The sequence below is a fragment of the Calonectris borealis genome, chromosome 8 (genome assembly GCF_964195595.1).
Source record: "Calonectris borealis chromosome 8, bCalBor7.hap1.2, whole genome shotgun sequence".
NCBI classification, from domain to species: Eukaryota; Metazoa; Chordata; class Aves; order Procellariiformes; family Procellariidae; genus Calonectris; species Calonectris borealis.
This window is the reverse complement of record NC_134319.1, coordinates 33854764-33876502: the sequence shown is the minus strand read 5'-3', so window position 1 is coordinate 33876502 and position 21739 is coordinate 33854764. Positions and strand designations below refer to the sequence as shown.

The 21739-nt window shown below is 57.6% G+C and overlaps 1 protein-coding gene across 1 annotated transcript; it reads right to left on the bottom strand.

Annotated features, from left to right (window-relative positions):
- Positions 1–1491: 1491 nt before the first annotated feature.
- LAMC2 (laminin subunit gamma 2) lies at positions 1492–20014 on the bottom strand. The gene is made up of 23 exons (XM_075156939.1): positions 19566–20014; positions 15317–15505; positions 12735–12864; positions 11712–11810; positions 11361–11497; positions 10848–10970; positions 10529–10718; positions 10072–10184; positions 9545–9763; positions 8586–8765; positions 7822–8055; positions 7439–7575; positions 6954–7107; positions 6629–6834; positions 6276–6355; positions 5818–5955; positions 4904–5048; positions 4496–4645; positions 3883–3997; positions 3596–3795; positions 2852–3010; positions 2664–2763; positions 1492–1742 (listed from the first exon to the last, which is right to left on the bottom strand). Exons 1-23 carry the CDS (start codon positions 19645–19647, stop codon positions 1492–1494), a joined length of 3531 nt encoding a protein of 1176 aa, XP_075013040.1. The 5' UTR covers positions 19648–20014.
- Positions 20015–21739: the final 1725 nt, after the last annotated feature.

Here is a 21739-nt window from a genome sequence, read left to right as displayed (position 1 = left end):
CTGCTAGCTCTTTTTTCCCCCTAAATGGTACCTAAGCTGGGAGCGGTGTCAGAACGGAGCTGGACCCACAGGAAAGCTGCAGGTGGGTGAAGGGAGCACTGTGGTCTTCAGTTCCTCCAAGCTCTGCTGAGATGTACGGTGGGGAACCCCTGTGGACAACTACTTAAGCCTCTGAGAAACATCCAGCACCACACAGGAGGGAGGGAGGGAGGAAGGGGCAACGGGCAGCACCAAACACACACTCAAGACATCTTCAATGTTTTTTTAAACCGATCAAATCAGGGTGCTGGCACTCCAGCAGGATGGGACCGGGCCTTCAGACATGAGAGCTCCTGGCTGCAGACCCCTGGAGACAGCCTCCATTGCTGTGACAAGTGCTGCAGGATCCTGGGTGCTTGTGCAGAGGGGACACCACCTTGTTTCTCCCGGGGTCTAGGACACCCGAGAAGCTGCCTGGTACCAAACTGACAGGTCTTGGAAGGAAAGGTGGTGCTTGAGCTTGTTAGGGGATGGTAAGGAGACCTGTGTTTGCCCAGGAGGAGCTTTGACAAGAAAGCCTTCCCTCAGGGACTTGAAAAGAAGTGCAGGAGAATGCAAGGGGACCCTCTCCTCCTGGCTGAAGGGAGCAGGTGGAGCAGGAAAGACTTTCCACTTCAGGAGCCCCAGGAGTTCTCTCTGCTAACCTGTTAGCCTGGGACCCCCCTCTTCCTCCAGCCAGCGCATCACTGTGAGCTCAAAGGCAGCCAGCAGCCTTTTTCCCCCCCTCCCCTTTAGCAAAACAGTAACCACCTCGCTGAGAAGCACCGTGGAAGACCTGCAGCTTATGAAAAGGGTCATCAGCGGCGTCTGATGCCAAATCTCTAAGCCACAGCAAACCCATGCCAGCACCACTCCCAGCAAGGTGAGGACTGGGCAGGCTGGGAGGAGAAAGCCACGTGAAGCATCACTGGTGCCACAGCTCAAAACTCATCTCCCTCAGCTGCCTCTTCACGCTGCCCGCTCCCTGCCTCCTGAGCTACTGAAGCTGAGGAAGACCCTGCAGAGAACATGAGGAGGAGGTGATGGTGGCAGAGTCAAAAGTAAGGACAGAGACTCTAGTTCTTCTGTGTGCGCCAGACCAGGAAAGGGGATCCACAGGGGGTGGAGAACCTCTCAGCCATGAACTTCAGGCTTTGAACTGTGCAGACTCCCAAGGTTGACACCAAGCAACTCCCACCTGCACCTCAGAGAAATGTTGTAGGAATGGGCTGTTCTTCAGCCAGTAGCACCTTCACGCAACCAGGCGTCTCCGAGGGACGGACCACTTTGAAAAATCAGGGACTCTCCAGAGCCAGCGTGACGATGCGAACTTCAGTCGCCACACTGAACTTGAGGGTAAGGATCAGTTCAACACAATCAAATGCAGCCAGTCCTGCCAGGTTTGGGGAGGGCAGCTGGGCCAGGCTCTCCTGCCTTCAGCCTGGCAGGCGCTGCAGCCTTTCCAGAGCTTGCTCACGGCAATTCAATGGCTTTTGTGTTGTAGCAGCCTGGAGGAAGATTCTTCTGGATATCCTCCAGGTTCTTAATATCTGCCAAGATCTCATCAATGCTGCTCTCCAACGTCCGCACTCGGGTCTTCTGCAGGGCGGCTGTCTGCTCCAGCTCCGACATCTCATCCTTCAGCTGGTTGCTTCTGGTTTTGGCTTTGCTAAAATTCATCTCGAGCTGCTTCAGGCCATCCTCATCCACGGCACCAGGCTGGTCTGTTGCACAGGAGGAAAACGAGGAAGAGGGAACCATGGATGGAGGCTGAGGACCAGATCTTTCTAGATACTTCGTCTCCATCCTGCTGCCCAGCCCATTTACAGGCATCATCTCATAGAATCATAGAATCATTAAGGTTGGAAGATCATCAAGTCCAACCGTCAACCCAACACCACCATACCCACTAAACCATGTCCCTAAGCACCTCATCTACACGTCTTTTAAATACCTCCAGGGATGGTGACTCCACCACTTCCCTGGGCAGCCTGTTCCAAGGCCTGACCACTCTTTCAGTAAAGAAATTTCTCCTAATGTCCAATCTAAACCTCCCCTGGCACAACTTGAGGCCATGTCCTCTCGTCCTATCACTGTTACTTGGGAGAAGAGACCGACCCCCACCTCGCTACAACCTCCCTTCAGGTAGTTGTAGAGCACGATGAGGTCTCCCCTCAGCCTCCTCTTCTCCAGACTAAACAGCCCCAGTTCCCTCAGCCGCTCCCCATCAGACTTGTGCTCCAGGCCCTTCACCAGCTTCGTTGCCCTCCTCTGGACACGCTCCAGCCCCTCCATGTCCTTCTTGTAGTGAGGGGCCCAGAACTGAACACAGGATTCGAGGTGCGGCCTCACCAGTGCCCAGTACAGGGGCACGATCACCTCCCTGCTCCTGCTGGCCACACTATTTCTGATACAGGCCAGGATGCCGTTGGCCTTCTTGGCCACCTGGGCACACTGCCGGCTCATGTTCAGCCGGCTGTCAACCAGCACCCCCAGGTCCTTTTCCTCTGGGCAGCTTTCCAGCCACTCTTCCCCAAGCCTGTAGCGTTGATCTGATGCAGCTTCCCGCTAAACTCCCAGCACCCCTGCCTAGACCCCAGCAGTGACCTGTCTCCATCCATGCCCTACAGCGTCGCAAAACCTACTCATCAGACGCAGCAGCTCTTCCAAGGCACTCAACGTCTCCTGCACGACCACCCCTGCCCGGCCAGCCTTGGCGTGGACCCTCTGAGCTTCCTGAGCTGTCTGAAGAAGTCAAGGCGGCAGCTGTAAGGTGAAGTCTAGCCCAAAAGGCAACAAGGAAGGGGGCAAGGCGAAGGAGACAGGGACCCACCTCCTGTATCACAGCAGCATCCGCCTCAACCTCCGAGAGCTTCCTCTCAAATTCACCATCCACTTCCTTGGCCTCACGCTGCAGGGCGGCCACTGCCTTCTCCAGGGCGAGGACGCCATCAGCCGTCTTGTTGGCTTCCACTTTCAGTCGCGTAATCTCCTAGGGAAGGCAAAGGCATGTTCAGAGGGGCAGAGCACGGCCGAAATCAGTCTGGGTGCGCCAGGGCGCACAGCTGGTGGAAACTGGTTCCTTCTACAGGGACCCAAAATTATCGCAGGCTGTCTTGCGTCCTCTCCGTTCTCCCACCAGTTGCTCCAGAGAGTTGTTTCTATGACCATGGCTCAACCCCTTCTGCACACATCAGCAAATCCCTGGGGAATTGCAACGCACATCTGGGAGTCGAACCCACCAACACCAATTCTGGGAGCTCACAAGCCTGCCAGTGACTCAGACTGTGGAAGTGGAAAAATCCCCTTGGTCACCAAAAGGTGGCTACAGTGAGATGCCGCAGAGATCCTCACGGGACAAACGTGCCTGCAGAGATCCACACACACCCACTCATCTACAGCCAACTCTGGTATCTGCAGGATCCACTGTAGACAAAGATCAGCCCAAAAGTCAATGCATCAGGTCTGAAGGTCAACACCTTTGTCCACCATGAAGTTGCCAACCATCTCCTCCTCCTCCATGGTTTTCCCTTCCGAACCCTTTTCTGCCAGCAATAGCACCGCAGCCTGTCCTCACCTGCTGGATCCCCATGGTGATCTCCTTTGCTTCCCCCGCCGCGCTGCTGGCTGCTTTGGATTGGGAAGCGGCGCTGCCCAGGATGACTTCAGCTCGGTCCGTCTTCTCCCTGGCACTTGCGACCATGCTGCTGATAATTGGTAACCTCCTCATGGCATCTTCAGCTTCCCTTCTCTTGTCATCTGCTTGCAGGTTAAACTCTGAAAGAAACGCAAGTGGAAATAAAGCCGCTCTACCCTTGCAAGATCCCACAAGGGAGGGGAAAGGAAGGGTTTCTAGGACATTACCCCGGAGGCTCTTCAGGATCTGTTCCACCTCGTAGAAGGTGGCGTTGCCAGCACTCACGGCTTGCAGGGCTGTGCTCCTGGCGAGGTTGGCTCGGGACAGCAGCTGTGTCAGCGTCTGCGACAGGCCAAAGGGACACAACGGGCAGATGAAGGACACGGTACGGGAGCATCGGGCAGTCCCAGAGCAGTCTGCAAGGGGCCGCACTGGGGGAGAAGACCCATCGACCTGTTCCTGAACGCCTGCTATTGCCCCTGAATCAAGGCTACCACAGCCTGATCTGTCAGCAGAGGCTTGTGCTGGTGCTCCTCAACCAGCTCCAGCCATCCTGAGTCATCTTAGCTCTAATCTTTCCGGGACCAGATCTTCAACCTGCCTCATACGGAGGAGATGTGCGGGTGAGACCCTGTACCAGCAGCTCCGCGCACACGGTGAGGTCTCCCACCGGCTCCAGAAGACCAACCCCAAGTGATTGCGTTCTGAGGAAGGGTACTGTCCTGCAGCAGGTGGGCAGAGCTATGTCTTTGGGACAGCGGTGGTGCCATGGGCATCCCACCAAGGCTCCAGCTCACACTGAAGACGACTCAAGCCGCAGCCCTCCAGCCAACCGCTTACCGCTCTCTCGCCCTCTCCCCTTCGCATCAGCTGCTTGATTTCTTCCTCCCAGCGCCCCGTGCGGCTCTGCAGCTGCCTGTGCTGTGCCATGTAGGTGTCCACCAGGCTCAGGAAAGCGCTGGCATCCTGCTTCAGCCGGGTCGCCTCCCCCTGAAACACAGAGATGCGATGACTGCCTGGGGGTCCCAGCATCTCCCTGGTGCTCGCCGGCAACCACGGCAAGCAGCGATGGTCTCTTGCTCCTTGTGCCGCGGCCGGCTATGGGGGCAAAAGGGTGGGAAGATATATCCAATGGCTCTCCAATGGGGATGGAGCTCTGGGAAGGGCTGAGCTGCTGGCAGGGTAGCAGGGAGGGCATAGGGGAGAGCAAAAGGGGATCTCCTGGTCCCACAGGCACAAAGCCCTCACCTCAAAGGACCCGATGTCGGTCTTCGTCAGGCGGGACAGGGAGCTGAGGAGCACCAGACTGCCCTGATAAGCCTTGTCTGCCTCGGAGGCCATCCCGTCGGCCTCAGCCTTCAGGCCTCCAGCCAGCGTCTTCAGCTCCTCGTACCTGCGCAGATGCGAGGTTGAAGAGCACGGTACCAGCCAAGCCGCCAACCTCCCCCCACAGCATTAATGCTACCTCCTACGTTGACTTGTTCACGCTCTCCAAGGCCCCACGCAGATTTATCACGCAGGGAAAGCTAATTGCAAACATCCCCCGCATCCCAGCCCCTCTGCCAAGCGGGATGTCCTCTGGCTCCTTGCTCCCGCTCCAGAAACCAAAGGCGTTTCACCCCAGCTGAACCCTCACAGGCTTGGCAGTGGCTCGGCTAATCCCTGCCCTGCCACTGGATGTTTCCTCCTGCACATCCCCGTTCAGCTCCTTAACTTCGTTCAGGGCTGTTGCTCGCGCCCCACCAGTGGCGTGCAAAATCCCAGCACCGTGGTGGGCTCTGGAGAGGCACCAACCCCACCAGACAACGTGGGGCTAAATCTACCCTCAGGCTAAAACCCAACCCAGATTTGCAGCCACGCGTGGAAGTCACCCCCGGGAGCCTGCTCACACACATGGCGTTAAACCCCTTCCCCCGGCCGCAGGCATCCCCCGGGAGCATCGTGGTCTGTGGGGTGGGAAGGAGATGCTCCACAAAGCTGCCAACCCTCCACCTCCGCCGCTCAGACGTGCCAGCGACCGATGTCCAGGCAAGTCCCTGCCTGCCCTGCCTCCAACCGCACGTTTCTGCAAACTCAACTTGGAGGCAGGGAAGGGGGCACGGATGCTTGGCCACCCCCCTCCTCCCTCCCACGTCCCCCCGTGACACGCAGCCTCCACTCACTTCCCGAGCAGCCCTCGCAGGGAGCCGGAGGCGGCCGCCTCTCCCCCGCCGGCCGCGCGCACCAGCTCCAACGCCTGCCGCGCGTCCTCCCGCGCCGCCTTCGCGGCTTGCTCGATGGTGTTGGCGGCTTGCGCGTGGCTGCAAAGCACAGGGGGAGGGCTCGTGAGAAAGGTTTCCCACCCGAGTTTTCTCCACCAACTTCCTTGCTGGCTGCTGGATCACACCCTCTCAGGAAATGGAGCGTGTTTGAGAAGGGGACCCGTATTTCACTTGTCCCTCCTGCATCTCCCAAGGGTAGAGGAGCACCAGGGTGGAGGCAGAGGCTGCCTGTTCCAACTGGACGCCCATGGGTCAAACTCTGGTGGCTAGGCAAGGACCCTCAAAAAGGACCTTCTGGGTGCCCAGCAGGATCTCAGTCCCCCTCCCCTCTCTCTCGGCCGCCAGCGGGAGCGACTCACCTGTTGGCCAGCCTCAGAGCCTCCTGGGCCAGCATCAAGAACTGATTCGAGCCCCCGGGAAGGTTTGAAACGGGAATGGTCTGAGGAGGGAGGAAGAGAGGCGTGAGTGCTCTTCCCTGCCCGATTCAGCAGTGAAAGAGGCAACCGCAGCACGTTAAACCTCTACAGTCCCCCAAAGACCCCTGCCAGCACCTCTCCAGGTCCCAGCCCTAGAAAAAGGACCACCAGAATATCTTCTGCACTCACAAAACTAACGTAATAACTGGAATATGTTAAATTCTTGCTTTCTCCATGGATTTTCTTTTTTCAGCCCCGGGCTAGACTACGAGGGCTTCGCAGGAGGATGCTCTTACCACCCGACGCAAAGCGGCTCCGCTGCGGTCCAGGTCCAGCCTGGCTCTCTCCAGCAGCTGCCGGGTGTCCTGCACCTGCCTCTCATACCGGCTCCCGAGAGACCTCAGCCTCTCCGCCGTTGCCTTGATCTCATCCAGGCGGCTCCGGGAGCTGGACCCTTGCCCCTTCATCCTGGCCACGCGGCTTTCCAGAGACCTGTCAGAGGCTGGCGAGAGGGCAAGAGGAAGGCTGAAGTGAAACTCATCGCTGAGCAAAAAGGCACAGGCAGCAAAACCCTCCCCTGATCCACCACAGATGGCCCCATCCGAGAGCAGTGGGTGGTACCTTGCAGGCTCAGGGCTTCCCCGAGGATAGTCCGCAGCATCTCCTCGGCCAGCTGCATCCTCCCCTCCAGCTGCTGGCTCTCGGCCCCACCGCCAGCTTGCACCTCTGAGAACAGCAGCTCCAGCTCCACCAGCTGCTGCAGGTACAGGTCCACCTGCAACCACAGCAGACCAGGCCATCAGCCAGCAGGACACCGAACCCACGGTGGAAAGACCAGGGTGGGAACGAACCCACGGTGGAAAGACCAGGTCCACAGTCCAGCCAGAAGATGGAGAGCTGAGCGAGGGCTCATTTTTTGGGTGGGGCACAGCAGGCCAGCAGCTCTAGGTCATCATTTTTTTATCGGTTGAATCGGGTACAACCCCAAATTTCAGGCACAGCCTGCAAAATCACTTCTCGCTTGCACCAGGAGGAGATGCTTGAGAGTAAGGGTATCTCTGCACCCCTTGCTGCTCAGCGGCCCTGGGGCCAGCAGAGATGCTCACCTGGGCTTTCACCTGGCCATAGCAAGCCGGGCACTCGCTCTCTTCGCAGCTGGGACCCTCGAAGCCGGGCTTGCAGATGCAGCTCCCATCGCTCCCACACTTCAGGGGCTCGGCACCAGCCGAGTCGCAGGCGCAGGCTGCGGGTCAGAGCGGCAGAGGCTCAGAGGAGCCTGTCCCCACCTCAAGTCTCGGCATGTCCACCCTTCCATCCACCGTTTCCCCCCACTTTCCTCCCACCGTTTAGCCCTGTGCACCGGTCCCTGTTGTCCGCTCTCATTTTCCAGCCTCGGCTTTTGCAGCATGCCCCTTCCCATCAAGCCACCCTGTGCTCCGGCATGGATTTTCTTACTCATCCTCATTCTTACTCATCACCCAGCTCTCACCTCTGCACTTGTCGGCAGGATCAGGGGCCAGGGGGTTCCCGAAGAAGCCGTCTTTGCAGCGGTCGCAGTAGAAGCCGGCGGTGTTGTAGATGCACTTGAGGCACTCGCCCGTCCGGCGGTCGCAGTTCCCCACGGCGTTGGGCTCCACGTTGCCGTTGCACCGGCATGGCTGGCAGGGCCGGGAAGCCGCTGGGTCTCCAAAATAGCCGTCGGCACAGTACTCGCAGTTGGCCCCTGGGAAAAGAGGGACGAGGCTAAGGTCACGCTCTTGCCCGAAAGGCAGAGGCTGCCCCGCTCCCTCTGCCCCACAGAGATGGGGGCATTCAGCCCCGTCACGACAGCATCTCTACTCTCCTCGCCGCCACGGCCAACACACGATGCTCCGGGCAGGCTCTCGAAAGCTGGGTGCAACGACTGACCTCAGGTGAGTCATTTCCTATCTGCTTTTTTTTCCTATTTCCCCTCCCCCCCCATCCTTTTCCATCCTTTTTCCCTATTCCCCTCCCTCCCCCCCCATCCTTTTTCCATCCACGTTATCCGTTTAGATGAGAACCTTTCCCGGGGCAGAGCAGTGCCTGTTTACACAGCCCTTGGGGCTGAAACACCCCGTGACGGGCAAGAGCGGCAGCGCCATAGGCAAACCAGGCTGAGAAGATGGGATGATCCACCCGGCTCCGAGCATCCCAGCCCACCGACGCCTGCATCTCCCCGAACAGCGGGTTGAAACTCCAGGGAAAGGCAGAGCAGAAGGAGGAGGGCATTACCGGCAGCTCCTGGAGGGCAGCGGTCGCAGATGACCTCCTCGCCACCCGGCACCACCGAGCAGCCTTGGCCGTTGCTGCAGGGGCATGTCCTGCAGCCGTGCGGCTGCCGGGGGTCTCGGTAGAAGCCAAAGGGGCAGCTGATACTATTGCCCACGTTTTCGTCTCCCGAGTAACATTCGCCTGAAGGAGGAAGGAAAAGGCTTAGGGCAGTTTGCTTCTGACCCTCCTGGTCACCCCTCGCTGGTGGCCGTGCCACCCACTGCAGCACAAGCATCCGTGGTCCAGCAACCTCCACCGGAGCCCTCACGATCCCCACACCTGCCCATACGCGCTTCATTTCTCTGCCCATCCGTCACCATGCGGGAGGGACCGTGCCCTGCTCCTGCAACGGGAACCCAGCGAGACCCCACGGAGGAGCCCACCACACAGCATGGGGGCTGGCCATCACCACCCAAGGCTGGATCTCATTTTTCACAGCTCGTATAGGTCCCGAGGAGCCACACGTTGCCTTTTGTGCCTCCTGATCAATGCTCAGATATTTGGAAATTCAATTCCAATTCAGACTTGGAAAATAGTGGCAGCTTAACTTTGCATTATTTTGACTTTACGTGGCAACGCTGTGGGCTGTTTTAACAAGACAGGTAGTAAAACACATTTACATCACTGAGATCTACTAACGCCACAATTATTTTTAAAATACAAAGTCAGAAGTGTTTTTAAGGCTATCCAAGCAGTAGGAGATGTTTTTTCTCCCTCCAATGAACATCACCTAAGCCCAATTTGATCCCAACACATCTTTTCTGTATTTTTGGCTGCAGGGCTTCTAGGCTTTGGGGAGTTTTATCCGTGATGTTCCCTGCACTCCAGGCTCCCAAGCCAGGGATCTTGCCCCACTCAGTGCCCCCCACGCTCCCCTATAGCTCAATTCTCAGGACGCAGGCAACCGTGGCTTTTCTCACCGGTGTCGGGGTCACAAATTCCTCCCCCCTGGCAATTGCACGGCACGCAGATGCTGAAGGGCCCCCAGCCGGGGACATCTCTGCGGTAGCCAGGGGCACACCTCTCGCAGAACTGCCCCCGGTACCCCGCCGGGCACTCGCAGAGCTCCACCCAGGGAGCGGGGACTCCGGCGACGGGCTGCGCCGACACCAGGGTGACGTTGTCGATGTAGCCGGTGCCTGGAGGGAGATACAGCTGGTCACCCAGAGGGGCCAGCAGCTCCACCTGCAAGTCCCCTGCACTTGGGACCCGGACAGGTCGCGTGTTTCATGACAACGTCTGCGGGCAGATGGACCGGAGCCAAGGCGTTGCTGTCCCCACTGTTGCCATCCTGCTCAATCTCTTCATAATTTAATTTATAAGGCACTTTTTAAAATTATTATTATTTTTTAAAACCTTTTAGCAAAGGTGTCTCCATCTGGAGACTTGGCGTCTCCGGCAACTAGGAGAAGCCAACCTTGTGCTTGCAAGCTCTCCCCCCACTTACTGTACTCCCCAAAGGTGGCTCGGATCCAGAGAGCTGTCAGGTTTCCCAGCAGCCTGCGATATTCAAAGTGATTCAGCCTTGGGCTCCACTTGCTGCTCAGGTGCTCGTCCAACCTGCCCGTGGGAGGGGGGAGAAGTGGAACCGGTTTCAAGGAAATGAGATGCCTCATCAAGAAAATGCAGCCTCAGCTCCCTCCTGAGCTCAAGGCTTTGGGGAACAACCTCCACCCATGCGACTGACCCTGAGCAAAGTACCCAGCCCAACCTCAAGCCAGATTTTCTACTGCCCCTCTCGCAAAGTAACTTCCTCATCCAGGAGAGAAGCACCTGAGATACATCCAGCCCAAACCAGGCAACCATTTGCCACCTCCAAGGGATCACAGCTGAATCCAGGAGCTCCTTGAAGCCACAGTGTTTTTTGCTCACCCTGCCCCAAACGCCCCAGCATCCCACTTTACCTGAACGTGTACGTCTGGCTGACGCCGCAGGGCAGGACCTTGCCCTGGGGCAAGAAGGGGGCAGTGACTCTCAGGCCATCTCCTTCCAGGACCACATCGTGCGGAGATGGCTGGCGTCCCCCTCGGTCCAGGCGGTAATCGAAGGAGAGCGTCTGGCCGTAGCTCAGCTGCTGGTTCCCAAGGAATTTCGCTGCAAAGGGAAGGAAGGGAGAAAATTAAAGGCTTAAAATCTTGCCTTCCTGCTAAAGGCTCGATTAAGGGGATCAGACCAAGCAAAGGGGACACCGTCACCTCTCCCCCTCACCGATCCCGTACCTACCAGGTGCCACAAAGTATATCGGCTCCGAACTCCTCGCCGCTATGAAGGCATCCCGATGGCGTGGGGACCACTGGAGCTGGGCTGGGGAGCCACTTTCATGGACACCTCGCCAACCTTCTGCACCTGGAATGCCAACAAGGAGCAGTCAGCGGGGACAGGGAAGGTGTTTCCCGGACTCCAGCATCTTTCTGGAGCTGCATCTTATCAAAACCTCTGGCTTCCTACCCCTTGACCTCCGAGGAAGCAGCACAGATATCCCTGTGCTGATACATCTGCAAATAAGCCAGGCTGGGCATGGGGCTTTCCTCCCAAGTGGCAGGAAAGACAAAATGAAGCAAGCCTACGCTCTCCTCCCATCCTTGCCCCCTACTTCTGCCTACGATCAAGTCATCCCCCCATCAAAGCACAGGGACCCCCAGCAGGGCTGTGGACCAGGCAGCTCCTCCAGCTCGTCAACCAGAAAGGATGGCAAACACCCCCAGGAGCCACAGGGATGTCCTGCTTGGGCTTCACCTTGCTGGAAGGTGGAGGTGATGTTGTAGACGCTGTGGTTGTCTGCGCTGACACACGCAGCCGAGTGCCCGTAGCAAAAGCAGGGCGAGCATCCCGCGGGGTTTCTGGCTTCCAAGTTATAGAAGTTTCGCTTGCACCTGGGAAAACGCAAGAAGGTGACAACGTTCCAGTCCATTTTCTCCTCTTCTTGGCCAACACAGCCAGTCCTCTAACGACAGCCGCACAACACAGCCATCGCCACGGTTCGAGGTCACCGCCAGGCTGGGATGGCGAGACGGGCACTGCCAGAGGTGCAACTGCCAGCTGGAGGACAAGCCACGCAGCGGTCCGGCAAGTCCTCCTGACACCCACCTCTCGCACCGCTCTCCGGTAGCGCTCGCCTTGCAGACACAGCGGCCGGAGAGGCAGCCCCCCGCGCTGCCAGCCGGGTCGCACTCACACCGTGGGCTCCTGCAACAGGGACAACGGGAACCTCCACCTGGATTTCCAGCTTGGCCTGGGAGCTCAGTGGCCCCAGCTGTTATACAAGACAGCAGAGAACCCCCCCAGCTACCAGTCCCATGCTAGAAGGGGAGAAATAATCAGCAGAGTCATCTCTCTAAGTAATCCAGCTGCAGCATTGCGGATGCCAGGCTGAGACGGTGCCCAACGTTACTGCCCCAGGACACCCCAGAGCACCAACTTGCAGCCATCCCAGGTGCCTCTCCTTAACAAGACCCACCTACAAGAGCAAAGCGAAGCTCTGCTGAGCTTAACAAACCCTGGCTGAGCTCCAACAGGCAGCAACATACCGGGGAGGCTCGGGCAGGAGGCCAGGCACGGCTGCAAGCAGCCACCCCTCGCCCCCACCCTTTGCCTGCCGGGAGGCTCGAAGGAACAACGTCGAGATGAAGCGAGGAAGAAAAGGACACAGTGCTGAGGAAGCTGAACCAGAAACATTTCGAAAGGTGTTTAAACAGGGCTCCGTGCAAAGGAAGGAGTCGATTTTTGCATGCACGTGTTTGCACGGGAGCAGTTCTTGCAAGTGGCACCAACACCGGGCAGACCCAGGCGTGGGCAGGTTTTATTTCACATGGCCAGCCTGGCTGGTGCTTCTTTCCGTTATCTGGATAACAAAGCGATTGCTTCGCTCTGTTTTTTACGCTATCGCGTGGCAGCGAGCTCTGCGGGCTGGAAGGAAGGTCCAGCCCCGCTCAAGCCTGCTCTCTCCCAGTGAGATCAGCTAAAGGCCGACGGTGTGCTGCCACGAAACAAACTGCTTCTGCCCCTGCATGGGGTGGTTTCAGCCAGCACGGGCTCTTTACAGCGGCTGGGAGAGCTCTGGACGCTGTCCCTCCAGCTGACCCCATGCCACCGACGGTCGCCAGCACTTACTGCCCGTTCCTCCGGCACCCGGCCTCGGAGAGGGACTCGAAGCCCGGCTGGCACTGGTCGCACTTCTTGCCCATCACGCCGGGTTTGCAGCTGCACCGGCCGTCGCTGTCGCACTGCGGGCTGAGGGCGCCTGCGGAAAGAGGGGAAGAAGTTCGGACGGGCACCTCCCCGCGCCCTCCCGGTGGGACCGGGGAGCAAAGACCACACCGTCACTGCAGCAGCAACCCAACCTCAGCCACCGGTCCCCCCCTTGGGAGGGTTGAGACACCAGGTCTGGCTGTTAGAGCTGCTCCAGCCTCCCCAGCTGATGCAGGAGACTTGGAGGAGATAAATCCCAGCAGACATTGACCAGATGCCCAGGACAAGGATCTTCTTCCCTACTAAAAAGGTCATTGCGAAGGACAAGATGGACTCCAGAGCACACAAACCAAGTGGAGAATTAGTTTTTCTTTGCCGGACCCTCTGCTAGTAGATATCTGTGCAACTCGATTTTGGAACCACCACAAGGACCTTATGGGGCCGATGGCCATGGCAGGCTCTTTCATTTCTGACCTGCCGCTGTGCACATGCGGGCACCGAGGGGAGGGGATACCAGAGCCACAGGCAGCCGTCCTGCCCGCTGAGCCCTCCCCGCACGCCAGCGCGGGAGGCACCCATGGGGGTATTCGCCCTCCCACCACCTCAAAACCTCTGTCCTCTTGCCGTCTGGCTTTTTACGTTCAGGTGGTGCTTCTAGTGATCTTCCTGCATTGACAGGGAGCAACAGGCATTTCAGTATCTACAGCACCTCGGTGCAAGAAGTACGAACCAAAAACCTGATGAGGATGAAGGAGCCGTCACATCTACTGTGTAACCACAAGACCCACAGAAAACACCCCAGAGCTAGAAATGCCGTCTCATAGCATGGCAGCCTGCAAAAAGCCACCGGAGGAGCTGGAAAGGCTGAAGCCTCCTGTCCGTCCCCAAGCACCGTGGCACTTGGCACCACCTCCCCTCCCGAGGCGCAACGCCGTGAATGCGGGAATTACCCTTTCGCTTTTACGACGCAATTAAAAGTCTTTGTGGAGCCCGCCAAACATTGCGACACCTAGGAAGCATCAGCCTGACTCACAAAACTGGCGAAAGCCGCTGCTCCCCACGTTGGGGTTTGGCCGCCGTCCTCGAGATGAGGATGGCAGCCGGGAGGGGCGAGCAGCTCCCAGCGGGTGTCAGGGGGTTCATGGCCACCCACCGAATTCAGGGCAGAGCGGAGCAGGGTCCTTCTCGGTGAGGCAGGGACTGTTGATGGAGATGCTGGAGGGAAGGGATGCCATCCAGAGGGACCTTGACGGGCTGGAGGAGTGGGCCCATGTGGAACCTCATGAAGTTCAATAAGGTCAAGTGCGAGGTCCTGCACTTGGGTTAGGGCAATCCCCAATATCAGTACAGGCTGGGGGATGGATGGATGGATGGATGGATGGATAGATGGATGGATGGAAGGAAAGTAGCTCTGCAGAGAATGACTTGGGGGTACTGGTGGATGAAAAATCGGACATGAGCCGGCAATGTGTGCCCACAGCCCATAAAGCCAATTATGTCCTGGGTGCATCACCAGCAGCGTGGTCAGCAGGTCCAAGGGGGTGATGCCTCCCCTCTACTCCCCTCTCGTGACATCCCACCTGGAGCACTGCATCCAGCTCCGGGGTCCCCAGCACAAGACATGGACCTGTTAGAGCAAGTCCAGAGAGTGCCATGAAAATGGTCAGAGGGCTGGAACACCTCTGCTATGGAAAAAGGTTGAGAGAGTTGGGCTTGTTCAGCCTGGGGAAGCTCTGGGGAGACCTTATTGTGGCCTTTCAATATATAAAGATGGCTCAATATATAGAGGCGAGCTTCGCAAAGGCTTTTAACTGCGTCACAAAAGCAAAAGGATAATTCCCAAGTTCACAGCGTTGCGCCTCGGGAGGGGAGGTGGTGCAAAGACAGAGAGACTTTTTACCAGGGCCTGGAGTGGCAGAACAAGGGGCAAAGGTTTTAAACTGAAAGAGAGGAGGTTTAGATTGGACATAAGGAAGAAATGTTTTATGATGAGGGTGGTGGGACGCTGGAACAGGTCACCCAGAGAAGTTGTGGATGCCCCATCCCTGGAAGTGTTCAAGGTCAGGTTGGACAGGGCTTTGAGCAACCTGATCCAGTTGAAGATGTCCCTGCCCATGGTGGGGGGTTGGACTAGATGACCTTTGAAGGTCCCTCCCAACCCAAACCATTCTGTGAGTCTGATTATTTTGGGGGGCAGGTGGGTTTTGAAGCCTGACTGCAGCCTGGAGCTGCTGAGGGGTTCAAAACCCCCAGCACCAAGCGGTGAAGCACCGAGGAGGAGCTCCTACAACTTACGGTGCAGCAACACAGCGCTGGGCTCTGGCACCTCCCCAGATAATCCCACCTGGAGCCAAGCTGGCCCCGCTCTCTCCTCCTGCGATGCTCTGGTCCCGTGCGTAAGGACCCAGAGCCAGACCCAGCTCCACGTGCTCAGCAGGGCCGAGGGACACGCTCTAAGCCCCCCCACACCCCCGACCCCACCCCGTCCCCTCCCGGCCACGTACCCTGGGGGTGGCAGCGGCAGGGCAGGCAGCAGTCCTCCTCCCGCCGGCGGAAGAAGCCCTCCTTGCAGCGCTCGCAGTGGGCGCCCGCCGTGTTGCCCAGGCAGCCGAGGCAGCGGTAGCCGTTCCCCGTCTCCCTCAGGAGGTGCCAGTCGAAGATGCACTGCCTGGACATCCCGTTGCAGTCACAGACTGTCGAGAGGAGAGAGACATCTCAAATGGTGGTTAGAGGTGAGGGCACCAGCTACGAAGCCGTAAGCTCACCCTGATGCCCAAGGAACAAGCCCAGGCGATGCAAACCCCTCCTTCTTGCTCTGCTAACAAGCCGTGTCCCCACGTCTCTGCGCTTGTCCCCAGGTGTCAGCGTCCCTCACCCACCCACGCTCCACATCCCCAAGCTTTGGAGCCCTGTTTCACTGCCGACACAGCTCAGGATGGACAAACCCCCCCAGCCAAGCAGCCCCGCTCCACAGCGCAGCATGGCCAGGGATGTTCTCCATCCTTTCAGAGGCCTTCCAACACAGCGAGGTCTTTGAGGAAGCAGAGATGGTAAACCTTGTCCTGATAAAAGCATGGAGAACTTTACGGGTCACTTCAGGGAAAAGGGAAAGATCCCTGAGGTTATGCTTGGTTTCACCCGGCCTCTGACCAGGAGCGAGCCCAGAAGGAAAAGCTCAACCAACTTCCACCAGGTCCCTCCATCTAGGTCTGGGATGCAAGTGTCCTCCCCGCCAAGCGCAGGGGTGATGAGGAGTGGTTTGTGATCAGAGGAGCTTGGTGGAAGCGTGCCCGCTGGGAGGTAGATTAAAAAAAAAAAAAAAAAAAAAAAGGATTTGGCAGGATTACACAGGTCATCTCGCCCCACCCTCCCCAGGAAGAAAAGCTGCAGCTGCCAACGTCGCTGCATGATGGATGCCAGGAAGGACAGGCATGAGATTTTGCATCCCGCTACAGCCAGGACAGATGGGACCTCTGGAGAGCAGACTGGCAGATATCTCATCGGACGTGCCTGCCCCAGCACTCTTCTTCATTGCCTTGCCCAGGTCTTCTCCTGAAGCCACCTCTCATCTACTTGCCAAGCCCTCAGCGGCCAATGCTAGAGTGTTTAAGCCTGAGGGCCTTTATTTCAGACGAGTTCCTCAGCGCCGCATGGTTGAGAGAACGGTTGGCAAAGACAGGCAGGAGAAAGGAACACCCTGAAGGAAAAAGCAGGGTCCGCAGGGGTGCAGAGCCTGCTGGCGAGCTGCTCCAAACCACCCCCACGCTGCCGTGGGACCCTCAACCTCCCTCCGAGAAACTCTGCTCACTGCTGACCTCCTTGGGACAGGGGCAGTCCCCAGCTGCCCATCCCCGCTCAGGTCACCTCTGACACCACGGGGAGGTGGAAGAAATCCAAAAGCAAGCAGAAATCCGCAGCCTGGATGCGGACAGCAAACGTGGAGGCTCCTCCTTCCCAACGCTCTTCTGGCACAGCTTAGCCCGAGGATCTAAGGTCCTTCTCCTCCGCATCTGTGATTCCCGGGAGCAGGCGAAGCCTCCTGCGCTCACCGCCCAAGCACGCAACGCCCAGCGCTGACACCCGGGCACCGCCCGCCACCCTCGCACACACCCGTTGACGCCCGCATACCAGACGAAGGCGCTCAGCGAGCGGCAGCCAGGTTTGCTGCCAAGAAGAGAGATGACCTCATGTGCCAGCAAACAGGGGGAGAGATATTTTTTTTTTCCAGCTCCGGCAAACGCCATTCTTCCCTTGCAGCCTGGCTGCCAGGAGATCGAGACCCAGTTGCAGAAGGTCTTCTGCCACCCCAGCCTGCTGGGAAGGGACCTGCGGGTGCAGAAGTCCTGCCTCTTCTGGAATGAAAAAGTATCTAGAGCCTCGGTGGACATCAACAGTGACCAACGGGCAGGGACAGGACAAACAACCCCCCGCGAGCCGCAGCAGGGGACTGCTTGGGGTCGTTCCCACCCCTCGTCCCTCCACACTGAAGCTGTTTAATTCCACCCACGCATCGCCCAACGTAATCCGGAGGATTTACTAGGGTGCTAAGTTACAGGCATGAGCACCATTCCCCCAGGGAATGAAAACCTTTTTCCAGGTCTTGCTCTAAGGCTGCAGCACCTTCAGAGCCAGCTCTCCAGCCCTGGCACGGATTCAGGTCTCGCTAATCCGAAGCCAATTAAAACGCTGTTGCAGATGAGTGCCACCACCTCACCGGTGTAGCTGCTCCTGTTGCCGGTCTTCTCCTGGGAACCTGAGAGCTCAGGCAGGTTAATCTTTACAAAGAGCGAGAGCTGCTAACGAGATGGAGCACGCAGGAGCTGCAGGAAGATGAGGACCAACTGAGGACAGGATCATTTTTATATCCAGGTGCCCTGGGGCTCTGCCTTGAGATCATCCAGTTCTCAGGCAGCTGTGGAGAAGAACAGGCTCCACAAAGGAGAAGCTTTGCAGCTGGATTTCTTCAGCGCTACGTCAGGATGAAGGAGGTCCGGGGCGCGCATCCAGCAGGACATCATTCCTCCAGCTCCCGCCCAGCAGATTAAAGCATGAAAAATGCTTCTTTGCTGTGCTGAGACAAATCCAACATCAGAAAGGCTTGGAGAAGGAGGCAGGCGGCTTTGGACCTTTTAAATTGGCTTCTTAAGTTCACAAAACCAGAAAATGAGGTTGGCCCTGGGTCTGCGAGGGGCAGATGCGAGAGCCCCGTACGTACGAGCCCGTCTGCAAAGACTCCTCCTTTCGTCAAGGGATCAACAGAGCTTTGCGTGCAACCAAGCCTCCACGGCTACGCAAGCCATTCCCTGCTCCGTGCTTTTGGGACCGTGACCCAGAAGGCTGTCCCACCTGCTGCCCCAAGTCCTGGGTTACCCCATCGCACCCCATCGACTCCACAGCTTTCTCGCTGCAGGAAGACCTGCCTGCGTCTCCTGGGGCTCCATCAGCATCGGCAGGGAGAGACCACACACTGGGAGCCAAAAACCTGCCGTTTGGCGTCTTCTCCTTCCCAACGCACCGAGTTAGACACCTCATTGGCACGGTGGAGCTCTGACCTCCCCACCCCAGCTCTTCCCCGAACCCTGGGAGATGCCTTCAGCCATCACGTGCAGGTGCACACCACCAAGGCAAAGGCACGCTTGCTCGGGCAAGGCTCTGCACAAGTCGGAGTACGAGCGCCCCGACCTCTGCCGCTCGACCAGGTCGTACGTGAACCCAATTTGACTCAAGCAGTTCATTTGCAAGCAAAACGGGATTACGTGTGCTCATTACAAGCAGGCATCTAGTGCCGGGACTGGAGGACTAACGGCACGAGAGACTAATTTATGCTGGTTTACTAAAAAAAAAAAAAAACAACCAAAAAAAACCAAAACACCCCCAAACCCCCACACTTATTCAGCACTTTTCCCCATATCACGTTGCACTGCACTAAAAGAAAAAATTATAAGAGACCAATTCAAGCCCCATGAGCGTATTTCAGAACACCAGTACTGCAGACAAAAAAAAAATTGAAATTGCTCAGTATTTACAAAATACAGACAAAGACCCGATTTTGGCCAAACATACCCATCTCCAGACTGTAAACCAATACAACGGAAACCCTGATATTGAATTACCACTGGGCTGAATGCACTTCAACGTCCCTGCATCGCTCTCTCCGCTAAAATCGTACGAGCCAGAGGATCCTCTGGATTTTTAAAGCTTGCCGTCGGTCTCTGCACCGCAGGAGACTCGCCGCCTCCCGCGAGGGCTGTGGGCACCTCGTAAGCCCCACGGACTCGCGCAAAATACAAACGCCGCACGTGTTGCTACAGCAAACTGGATCCTGGATGCTTCCAGCTCTTCCTGGGGCTTAAGGAACGTTTTGGTTACGGCGGCGGCGGGCAGATCCGCCACCCGCTCCCTGGGCAGCGCTCGTGCTCACGCCCGAATCCCACCCAAGTAGCAAGGCTTTCTACAGAAAGCAATAAAGTATTTGCATGAAATAAGGTATTTAAAGGGGATGCCAGCAAAAAAAACAAAATCTAAATGCTCATGGGGTATTTAAGCCCAGAGGAAATGTAAGGAGAAGCACCGACAGGTCCAATTTTAATCCCAAAGGCAGGAGGAGAGAGCACCCTAGCAGGGTGCTGCGGCACCCAGCCGGCTCCCAGTTACTGGGACTCTCCGGCACTGGGGCAGGGCTGCGAGCAAAGCCGCTGGCGGGATCGCACGTCAGCGCGAAAGCAGGAAGAGCCGACCTTCCCCAAGCCTCACCTTCTCCTCTGTTGGCGCTCGGGGCTGCGGGCAGGAGAGACGCCGCGAGGCAGCAGAGGGGCAGGAGCCAGCACCCAGCCATTTCTTCTGCCGGGGAGCACAAGGCGCCCGCTCCGGCAGGCGATGGCGGGGCTGGCGACCGGCTGCCTATTGCTTTTTGTTGTGTTTTTTTTTTTTTTTCCTCAGGTGGTTTTTATCGGCTGCTTCACCTGAGTCACTCCCAGCAGGAAGAGCGCGTGTGCCGTGGGCTGACTCACCCCCAGCGAGGAGAGCCCAACCCAGGGAGCGCCGACAGGCGCCCGCACACGCGCCCGAGAGAGAGGCATCGACGGGGCGCAGCACCCCCAGGACATCCTGCCTGCACCCTCCTAGGGGTGCTGGCTTGCGGGGAAAAAATAAAATGGAGCTGCAGCCCCTGCGGACAACCCCCCCTGCCCGTCCCGCTCGCCCAGCTCCATCCCACCCATCGCTGCCTCCGCGGGCAGGGCAGGGGTGCTGGCTGGGGAGAGCCGGGCTGCCCGGGCACGCAGGCGGCTTGCAGGAGCTAAATGAAAAACGATGAGCTCACGGGAAGGCTGGGAGGGTGGACGGGGACTGCCTGCTCACAAGGCAGGTCCAGCCAACCAAGCCGCAAGAGCAGGGCTCCAAACCAGCCAGAAGAGGTGACCAGCGGGACTGACAGCCAAGGGCTGCTGGGGATGCAAAAAGACCCCGAGGGCAGCTTGGACACGTACTCAGAAAGCGGATCTATCAGGATAGACAAGCGTCAGGTTCAGGAAATCCCCAGACCTAGAAATGGGGTGGAGGCTGCGAATCATCACACACGTTTGTCTGCTTTTGCTCCTGAGATAGAAAATGAGGTCAGAAGGGTCCTCGGCCTGACCTCGTACCACCACTTTTATGTAGAAAGGGGATGAGGAGTGGAGACAAAGAGGGGAAAGGGCTTGCCTGAGGTCGCTGATGGAGCCGGGATGAGGATCCCAGGCTCCGCAGCCCCCGGTCCGTTAGCATTTTGGTCTCAAGGGTAGCCAACGAGCCACGCAAGACATGAAGGCCAATTCCACCTTGCTCCTCGCCTTGGCCTTGGAGGAGGACGTGACCACTTCTACAGGGGAAGAGAGAAATCTGGAGGCAGGGGTCCTCCTAGTCCTGCATACGTCAGGATAAGTGAGACACCGGTCCATCCACCTGACCTGGAAAAGCAGCCCACCAGAGGATCACAAGGAAGGATGGATCTCGTGCTGCATCACAGCATCTTCCCCTGCTTACTGCCAGGGGACACCTCCTGTCACAAGTGACCGCGAGTGGTCCATGAGCACCTTTAGATGGAATGAAGACACCTAACAGATTTGCCCCCCAGTGTAAGACAGAAGTTGCCTTTCAGGTCACCTTCTGCATTAGGGACTGAAACTCAACCCAACAAACAACGGTGCTGACACGCTGCTCGTTCCAGAGCTAACAAACCCGGGGTGATTAACATCTAGGTCCTCATCCTCTTACGCTGCCCAACAGCCTCCAGACACTCGTGCACCTGGAGCTGACTCAGAGGGCTTTCCTCCGCGGCTCCTGGTGATCTCATGGGCGCAACCAGCCCGAATTCACCACATCTTTGCACCTCCCTTTGCCAAGCTTACCTGCCTCCGCCGATTGAGTCAACTGTCTTTTATAAACAGGCTGTTTCCTTTTAATTTCAAACGCTGGATCTTAACATAGTTCACAACAAGGAACCCAGCTTCACGAACGCACTGGTGCTGTGTTGGGTTTTGGCACCCAAGGTTGTCTTATCTGATTTTTTTTATTGCGAAGCAAGAAAAAACCACGGTGTTCCCACCGATGTGGCAGTTCTTAGGGGTCTGCTTATTCCTCTAACGAAACACACTCAATTCCTTCTGCTCCACAGTAGTCACTTGCCCCAAACACCTCTTCTGCGTCCTTCCCACCCACTGACATCCCTCTGCTCATCTCCCCCAGCAGCGTTGTCAGTACAGCGGTTCCCTTGGACCTTGCCCAGCCCGAGTTCTTGGCTGATTTCTCTCCTGGAAGACCAGCTCTCACCATCAGGAAGCTTTTCCCTTATCTGCTGTGTTATCCCTTCCATCTCCCCGTTATCACCCCACCTCTTACTTCACTTCTAGCAAACAAGGCACTGACACAGCTCGCTCTCCAGTCATTTC

Coding starts and splice junctions, on each gene's coding strand:
- LAMC2 (XM_075156939.1), bottom strand. CDS start 19,647: ATGGCTGGGTGCTGGCTCCTGCCCCTCTGCTGCCTCGCGGCGTCTCTC. Junction 10,719..10,847: donor GATATACTTTGTGGCACCTG/GTAGGTACGGGA, acceptor TTCCCTTTGCAG/CGAAATTCCTTGGGAACCAG. Junction 4,646..4,903: donor CCGACATCGGGTCCTTTGAG/GTGAGGGCTTTG, acceptor TCTGTGTTTCAG/GGGGAGGCGACCCGGCTGAA.